Source organism: Bos taurus, chromosome 2 (genome assembly GCF_002263795.3).
Source record: "Bos taurus isolate L1 Dominette 01449 registration number 42190680 breed Hereford chromosome 2, ARS-UCD2.0, whole genome shotgun sequence".
Taxonomy (NCBI): Eukaryota; Metazoa; Chordata; class Mammalia; order Artiodactyla; family Bovidae; genus Bos; species Bos taurus.
The window spans coordinates 19258915-19268444 of record NC_037329.1 but is presented as its reverse complement, the minus strand read 5'-3'; the positions used below and the strand labels follow the sequence as shown (position 1 = coordinate 19268444).

The following is a 9530-nucleotide window of genomic DNA, read 5'->3' as shown; positions in this document are numbered from 1 at the left end:
ACTTCTCCAAAGTATATATTCTCCTTTCTGGTATATGAACTACATAAATTATAGGAGATGACTTTGGCAAATTTGGAATAACTGAGACCAAGAGGTTGAGTCTTCACAGAATAGGCTCTTACCATGTATAGCAGAGACAGAAATACTAACCAGCCAGTAATTTCCTGTAAAGTCTTGACAAGATCTTTAAGAGTCTTTGGATACTCTGTGGACAAAGTTTTTAGAGCAGTTGTCATGAGCGCTGGTGAACCCTTTTGTCATATGTCATTTATCTGAGGCATTTGCCTCTTGTACTAAAATAACTGGAAATAAAACAACAGCAACAAATGCTTGCTCACACAGCTTACTTGCGTCCTGATAGCACAGTGCAGCTTTAGCCATTTTGTAGTTTTTGAACTGAGGTACCCAGTCATTGATAAATGATGATTAATTTCACAAATATGTGCAAATTGCACTTTTGAGCAAGGACTTGGACTTAGTGTACATGGTCAACTGATAAGATTCACAGTCAAGTTATTGACTGACCCTACTTTAACAAATGTTCATTTTTCATACTAGAAATATGCATAGAACTCTATTTTCTAATAGTTTTTCCCTATGAAGGCAATTCATTTTCTAATACGTACATATTTTGCTGTAGACAAGAGTTCAGTATGTGATAGATCAAACCTGGCCCAAATCCAAGGAAGTTGATTTAAACACCCAAAAGAACCTCAGTTAATAGGGGGATTCAAGTACAAAGTAATCACCTCAAACTACCCCATACAGTCTCCAGCCAAGATAATATTTTAAAAAAGACATTATACCTAATATAAAGCAAAATGTTTAAAAAGACCACACTATACCTATAACTAATGAATTAATTACCTTATGGCTAATCCCCAGCTCTGTTTTCAGTATAAAATGATTATGATACAGAAAAGCAAGTATGCTCTAGACTTAAGAGTAAAATTAATCCCCAGTGTTGTGGAACATTTTAAGTAGTAACAGTATTATACATCTTCATAAGTCACTGTTGTTCTATTGAGATCAAAGAAAGTTTTTTAAAAAAAGTATAGGAATTCCTGCAAGTATGGTATACAAAGCTCACCGTATTCTACAAATTCTACAGAGCCAGTGCTTTTAGTGATTCCTTTTAAAATTTTCCTCTGGCTTTACTAATTTAAGTATCACTTTTTATTGATAGGTTATTTCAATTTGCAAAAATGCATGGTTAAATTGTTCTAAAGTCATCTTGATAATCATAGTGCTAGCTTACCTGACGCATTGCTAAAACGCAACCACCAGCTGTCAGGAAATTACTCCCTTTTATAATTGACAAAAGGCAAAAAATAAAGGATAAAAAAGAAAAAGAAAAGAGGGTGTGTGGTAAGGGAGAGATATTTTTCATTTCTTGTCTTGTGATACATTTTATAGCAATAAACACTGCTACCTCCTAAATAGAGCCTTTGAAGGGAAAAAAAGAAGCCGCTCCAAAAGAAAGCTTTATAAACTGGAAATTCTCTTCCTGTTCTTTGTGGCTTTGTCCTTTTGAAAGTCTGCATGACCTCTCCTCGTATTAAAACAAGGGTGTGAGGACTGATGACTCGACTGAGTGAGTGAGTTACAGAAGTAGCTCTGGCATCTGTTACTTCCACTCTGTTATCCATTACTGCTGTTCTGTTAATGGCAGCAGACACTTGATTAACTACCGAGATTTGGACATGAAGGGGATCCAAGGTGGGCTGTAAAGTAAATCACAAAGCTAAAGCTCTGTTTCATCTTCACCTCAGTGTTCCTTTCTTTACAAATTTCTGGCAGACTGGCAGCTGGAGGCCTCACTTCAGGGGAATGAGAGACTATTTCAAGAATAACTGATTTTAAAAATACATACTATAATAACTTGTTAATAAAACTCCAGAAATATATATAATTTTTGGTATATCCTCTTAGAGAATAATTAAAAGCACATATCCCCTTCTCCAATAAATACACATCAGTAGATAAACTTAGAGAGATTGAGAAGTAATTTATAAATATTTACAAAATTCTTAATTTATGCACAACCATAGCAGAGAGCGAGGATTGCTTTATAATACATTTTCATAGCTAGAGCTATAACTAAATCTCCCAAGTGAAAAAAAGACAAAAATCCAAATTTCTTAGTAGGTGTCAGAATGTTAATGCATCCAATGAGATAACAACAACAGTTACCTGAGGCGTTAATGTTTACTGTCGTAAGTAAAAATACCAAAAAACACTTGTTAATACACATAAATATTGTGTTTCCTGAGTGACTTATTAATATATATTCATGCCATAAAAAGAGGCAGCTTTCTTCTGTACGACTTACATAGAAGCAGATGTTGTAGCTGGAATTAACTGTGAAGAGTTACTTCAAATGACTGGGGCCTCAGTGGGTGAGTGAATTTCTTAAGACCTAAAACTTGACTGGGGAAAGTCTGAAACTCAATACCTTCGTCGTTTCATTATCAATTCAGTGCTCATTTCCTCCTACCTTGAACTCATTAGAGTCTCCACTCTTGATATTTGTTAGTATTCACAAGGAGGCACAATCGATTCTAAAAAATAAAAAATGGAATGTGAAGGGAAAGTTTGATTATGAAACTTAAGACCAATCAAGCAATCAAATTATGGAAGAAAAATGAAGTCATGAACCAAACTTCATACCTGAAAAAAAACAGTTCTTATTCATTTAGGACTTGTACTTCTCAAAGAACTTAGCCCAGGGTCCAAACTCAACATTGCTGAGATCCACAAAGTTGAAGGACTTAAAAAATAGAGTGAAGGCATTAAGTTTTAATAAGAATTGGTCTTACTGGACAGCACAGTCTATCCTGAGATACCACAATAAACCTATATTTATTTGCTGATTAAGAAATGGTCCAGGGACTTCGCTGGTGGTCTAGTGGTTAAGATTTTGCACTTCCACTGCGAGGGGCTTCGGTTGGATCCCGGGTGTGGGGGAACTAAGGTCCTGCATGCCACATTGCACTGCCAAAAGAAACGGTCCAGCCATGGACCATTATATACCGGTCACCAGAGTAATGCAAACACACCCACTCCTAACAGTTCTTTGGCTCATGCCACAGCCTTTTCTATAGCCTAAAGTAGAACAGAAATTGCTCTTTATGGTTACTTGCTTATATAAAGATGTCACTCTAGCAACTGTTGCTTGAGGCCAGTATCTGGTGACTATTACTGGCAGAGAGAATGCAAAAGTGATTTAGCTTATACTGCATGCTCCCTTTTTTAAAAAAGCTAATTTTGTTGCGCTGGGTCTTTATTGTTGCATGCAGGCTTTTTCTAGTTGCAGTGAGCAGGGGCTACTCTCCAGCTGTGGTGTGTGGGCTTCTCATTATGGTGGCTTCTCTTGTTGCAGAGGATGGCTCTAGGCACACGGGCTTCAATAGTTGTGGCACACAGGCTCAGTAGCTGGGAAGTGAGGGCCCTAGGGTGCTCAGGCTCAGTGCTTGTGGCGCTTGGGCTCAGTAGTTGCAGCATGTGGGCTCTAGAGCACAGGTTCAGTAGCTGTGGTACACACGCTTAGTTGCTCCACAGCATGTGGAAGCTTCCTGAACCAAGGATTGAACCCATATCCTCTGCATTGGCAGGTGGATTCCTATCCACTGTAAAACCAGGGAAGTCCTCCCTACTCTTAATAAGATGGAAAAGTCCATCAGATAATATTTGTTATTATAATTCTAAGTGTACAAAGTTCAAATATAACAACTGCAAAGTTGTTGGGAAAAATTGAAGGCAGGAGAAGAAGGGAACAACAAAGGAAGAGATGGTTGATGGAATCACCGACTCAATGCACTTGAGTCTGAGCAAGCTCTGGGAGTTGGGGAAGGACAGGGAAGCCTGGCCTGCTGCAGTCCATGGGGTTGCAGAGTTGGACATGACTGAGTGAACAACAAAAAAGTTGTCAAGGAGAAATATAGATTTAAAAAATTTGTGAAATGGGGCTAATGAAGAATTAAATAGAAGCCATTGTCAGGCATTACTACATAATCCAACCTATAATCTCGTGTTGTTGTTGTTCAGTTGCTCAGTCATGTCCTGCTCTTTCTGACCCCATGGACTGCAGCACGCTATGTTTCCCTGTCCTTCACCAGCTCCCTGAGCCTGCTCAAATTCATGTCCATGGAGTTGGTGATGCCATCCAACCATCTCGTCCTGTCTTTCCTTCTCCTGCCTTCAATCTTTCCCAACAACTTTGTAGCTGTTATATTTGAACTTTGTCCACTTAGAATTACAGATGTGAATGATTCTTACTAGTATGTTCAGTTCAGTTCAGTCACTCAGTCATATCCGACTCTTTGGGACCCCATGGACTGCAGCACATCAGGCTTCCCTGTCCTTCACCAACTCCCGGAGTTTGCTCAAACTCATGTCCATTGGGTTCGTGATGCCATCCAACCATCTCATCCCCTGTCATCCCCTTCTCCTCCTGCCTTCAATCATTTCCAGCATCAGGGTCTTTTCCAATGAGTCAGGTGGCCAAAGTATTGGAGTTTCAGCTTCAGCATCAGTCCTTCCAGTGAATATTTAGGAATTATTTCCTTTAGGATTGACTGGTTTGATCTCCTTAAAGTTCAAGGGACTCTTAAGAGCCTTCTCCAACACCACAGTTTAACAGTATCAACTATTCAGCACTCAGCCTTCTTTATGGTCCAACTCACATACATACATGACTACTGGAAAAACCATAGATTTGACTATTTGGACCTTTTGTTGACAAAGTAATGTCCCTGCTCTTTGATACGATGTTCAGGTTTGTTATAGCTTTTCTTCCAACGAGCAAGCGTCTTTTAATTTCATGGCTGCAGTCACCACCTGCAGTGATTTTTGGAGCCCAAGAAAATATAGTCTGTCATTGTTTCCATTGTTTCCCCATCTATTTGCCATGAAGTGATGGGACCAGATGCCATGATCTTAGTATTTGAATGTTGAGTTTCAAGCCAGCTTTTTCACTCTCCTCTTTCACCTTTATCAAGAGGCTCTTTAGTTCCTCTTCACTTTCTGCCATAAGTGTGGTGTCATCTGCATATCTGAGGTTATTGATATTTCTCCTGGCAATCTTGATTCCAGCTTGTGCTTCATCCAGTCCATCATTTCCCATGATGTACTCTGCCTATAAGTTAAATAAGCAAGGTGACAATATACAGCCTTGACGTACTCTTTTTCCAATTTTGAACCAGTCCATTGTCCCATGTCCGGATCTATCTGTTGCTTCTTGACCTGCATACAGGTTTCTCAGGAGGCAGGTAAGGTGGTCTGGTATTCCTATCTCTTTAAGAATTTTCCACTGGGGAGCCGTAATCTCTTGAATCAAAGCTTCTAACTATCTGGATTCATATGTGACTGTATTATTTCCAATATTCACATTCTTCTTTCAGGAGTAGTTCAGTAACAGCAGGTATGCACATCGTTTGTCCAAGTTAACATGCAACAGGAAAACTGAAACTGCAAAACACGTTCTTAACATGCTCCGGAAGCTTATTTGGAACTAGTAGGTTTGGAAAGGAGTCACTTCCTTGAGCAAGGAGACTGCATGCTATCTATACTTCGTAAGGAAATGGAAAATTTTCTACAGTGTACAACATGTAAACTCATTTAATAATCCCTTCAGAATTTCCTTCCAAATATGGGGCCATAACCATCAGCTGGATAAATGGTACTAGCTCATATAACAGACCAAATATGACATAATTTCAAGCCCATGCACAATTCACAATGAGCCAAATTCTTAGACAGATATAGAATCTCAGTACCCAGAGATGTCATGCTACACAATTATTCTCAGCATGTTTCATCTGGGTATCATTAGTTTTTTTCCTCCCTGAAAATTAAAAAAAAAAATTATTATAGTAGGAATTCCTACCGTTCATTGAGAGCTATTAGGTTGAATCATGGGAACTGCTGTTTTTGTAGGTTGAAAACTTTTAAAAGCAGCAATGATTCAACCTAACGTTGTTGACTTTTTCTAAACCAGGTTAAGTGGCCACGCCAGTCACTTTTATAAAGAACAAAGGTATAAAGGGTGGAGGAAACAAATAATAAAGCTCTTGTAGCTTGTAGAAAATTAAATGTCATAAGGTTTCAGAATCCATTGATAACATTTTATGGTATGAGTAGAAGACTTTGATGGGGTGATTGGAATAGAGTATTTTTTTTTTTTGTAGAATATTTTTCTTTTTCCAAGAGGTTACAACATAAAAACAAAGTCCAGTATTAATGTGTCCTAAGTAGAAACAAGAATTAAAAACCAAGTTTTAAGGGTATCTTAGAACTTTATTAATAAGTGTTATTAATCAGTTAAAGAAAGGAGTAACATCATATATTCAAATTATTAACAAATGGACAAAAGAAAACCATGAAAATTTATCAGTCGTTTATTGTCTCCACACCACAGCACCATAGTTTTGATATGGTATAATTTCCTACTAAATCTTGCAGGTTAAAAAAAAAATTGGAATATAAAGAATTTTTGTTAAAGAAAGCATTACAATTGTATTGGAAAATTCTGTCAAGACATACTAAAATCTATGCAAAACATATGCATTACAAATTAATGTTACTCAAAGATAAATTGTTGGAGTATAACATGAAATCAATCTCCAGATGTCCTACACATCAACTGAGTTCTGGACTTGACAGTGCTTGGTCCCTGGAGGATATAATCTTCTTGTGCAGGATTTTTTCAGCGTATAGCAAAACACAAAAGATACAAAGGAGAGATGTAGGCATTACAAATACTATTAGACACATTTCCTCATTCACTTTTGCATTTTTCATAAATCTTTCTAGGGTTCAAGTTCTTTTTATTATACTCCTTTTGTGATGTTTCTCAAAAGATACATCTAAATTATTTTCATTATAATTGTCAAGTGTACAAATTTCAATGTATAACAAATGTGAAAACGCCAAAGGACAAAGATAAGAGAGTTGCAAATATATAAAGTTATCAGAGCCATTTTGATAAAAGCCATCATTAGACATTACTACATATTCCAGTCTATAATCTCATAAATCAAAGCTTTCAACTCTCTGGATTCGTATGTGACTGTATTCTTTCCAGTATGCATTCTTTCTTCTTCCAGGGGTTGCTCAATAACAGCAGGTATGTTCCTCCCATAGAGTTCGCAGTGTTCAAGAAACTGAACACATTCTTGAATGACACTGTCACGAAGTACAATCATGTGTTTTGACATGTTTTCTAATAATGACAGGAAGCATCTTTTGGCATAATACCACGTATCAGTTCCTAGTTTTTTATTATAAGGTTCCAAGCTTTTGATAACCCGGGAAATACCAAAGTCATAATTTCCTTTGGCACAATAAAGCGTCCCTATCACCAAATTCACAATGCAGAAATGGTAGATTTTCTTATCTGGGTCATCATAGGAGAGCTGCTCTTCCTCTTTTTCAATCTTCCTCATCAACTCCTCAGCTTCTTCATTTTGACTTGTCATAATATACGAAACACACAGGTTGGCCAGCACAATAGCACTGACTTTCAGGATGTTGTCATAATGCTTCTTGACTATGGGCTCATAAAAACCTATGGCTTCTTTGTATTTGTTTTCCTGCATGAACAGAACATGAGCCACATTCAGCTTCCACACATCATGGTCGTTACAAAATTCCACAGATTTACGGAAGATCTTTTCTACCATTGGGTAATTTTCAAGGTTCCAGTAGATTTTGGCCTGGGCCATCAACACAGGAATGTACTTCTCAAGGGTGTCGTCATATTCATTCTCTGCCTTTTTGATAGCTTCATCATCTTTATTGTGTCTTGCTTCCTGCACCTGTTTGGTCAGTCTCCTGAGCTGTTCAGTCAGCATCCCTGCTAGGCCATCAAGCTTAACGAAAGCCTCTTCAGGAGCTGTCTGGCAAGTGATCATGGCATCCAAGAAATCATAGAGATAAGGTGTGAGGAACTTGTAAGTCAAATGGGCATTCTCTGCCAGGACGTCTGCTGCCAGGTCAAAATACTCATATTTACAATAGAGCAGCAACAGGTTGCCAAAGGTCTCTGGGGGAAAGGGGATCTGCTGGAGCAAAAACTGTAGTTTTTCAAACCCTTCTGTGGGCCTGGCATCCATGTTCATTAGTGCCTGATTGTGCAGGGTCACGGGGTCTAACTCCTCCTCTGCTCTTGGTGGCATGTCAGTGAGTGTTTCCTGGGCCGCCTCATAGTTTCTCAGTTGGTATTCTATGGCAGCCTTGAGGTTGAAGGCTTCCACTAGAGCAGTCTGGTGAAGGACTAAGGTGTTGCCAACACTTCGAACATCAATGCCCTCAGTAGTCATGCCCACACCCAGCTCCGGGTGCTGGCGGATACCATGTTCAATAATCTCCACGATATGCTTTAGGGCGGATGCATACTGTCGACTGCTGAAATAGGCCAAAGCCAGGTTGTAGGAAAGATCAGGCCGGTAGCCCGAAGCCTGCAGGGCCGCAGAGAACTTGGAACACGCGGCTTCATAATGTCCCTCCTTGTAGAGCAAACAACCCAGATTGACCTGGCCATCCAGCTCGTTCTCGCCCCCGCTGTCTTCTCCTCCTTCACTCAGTAGCTGCTCCACCAGGCTCCTGGCCCCGGGCAGGTCGCCCTCGCTGTACTTGATCGCGGCTTGGAGACGGAGGACCCGGTTGTGGTAGGTGGGGTTGTCCAGGAGGAGGAAGGACACGCGGGTGGCCTCTGGGTAGAGGCAGGCCTTGTACAGGGCCTGGGCCTGGTACAGGCGGTACTGCTCCAGCTCCGGGTGCAGTTGGCGCAGCTGCTCATAGCACTCGGCAGCCAGCGCGAACTCCTGTAGGCGGTAGTAGCAATAGCCCAGCAGCGACAGCCCGGCGCGACTTCTCGGGCTCCGCTGGAGCTCTCCGCCCAGCAGCTGCACGGCTTCGGCATACCGGGCATCCCGGATGAGTCGGTAGACAACCGCGGTGAACTCCCCGTCGGGGATGGGCTCACCGCCCAGCCCCGCCATAACTGCCTCCGCGGCTGTGCATCCCAGTTACCAAGGCAACATGCCAACCGGAAACGGAAAACTCTTTTGTCCGGATATTACTTGGCAACGGGAAAACTGCGGAAGGAATATAAAAGAATCACTGAAGTGAATTTTTAAATTACTGTGTTAGTCCTCGAGAACTCCGGGCTGCGGAGGTCGTGAGTCAGGGAAGATAGACGAAAGGCCTCGGGGCAGTTCCGAAACGGAAACTCTACTTCCCGGCAGGCACTGGTCCGATCGCGCAGGCGTCTGGACGTGCAGCGCTGCATGCTGGGAGGCGTAGTCTCTGAAGGACGGACCCTCTTGCCTTCCATTAGTGTTGTTGATTAAAATTGCTGGCCGCCTTTTGTGTCACCTGTCTCTGGCTCGGGGAAGAAAGGTTTGCGATCTGAAGCCCCTTACGTTTTTAGCCTCATACACTTTGCAATATATACTCATGGTGTCGGTTAGTTTTTATAATTTAATGAGAAGGAAAACGTGGACTATCTCTTCGGAATTCTTTTGGAA

General features: G+C 40.7%; 1 protein-coding gene across 1 annotated transcript; it reads right to left on the bottom strand.

Annotated features, from left to right (window-relative positions):
- Positions 1-6276: 6276 nt before the first annotated feature.
- IFT70A (tetratricopeptide repeat domain 30A) lies at positions 6277-9211 on the bottom strand. Its single transcript, NM_001081716.2, has one exon. The coding sequence runs from the start codon at positions 9000-9002 to the stop codon at positions 7008-7010; it is 1995 nt and encodes a 664-aa protein (NP_001075185.1). The 5' UTR covers positions 9003-9211; the 3' UTR covers positions 6277-7007.
- Between the last annotated feature and the right edge of the window lie 319 nt (positions 9212-9530).

Bases quoted from the DNA above. Each gene is read 5' to 3' on its own strand.
- IFT70A (NM_001081716.2), bottom strand. From the start codon at position 9,002: ATGGCGGGGCTGGGCGGTGAGCCCATCCCCGACGGGGAGTTCACCGCG.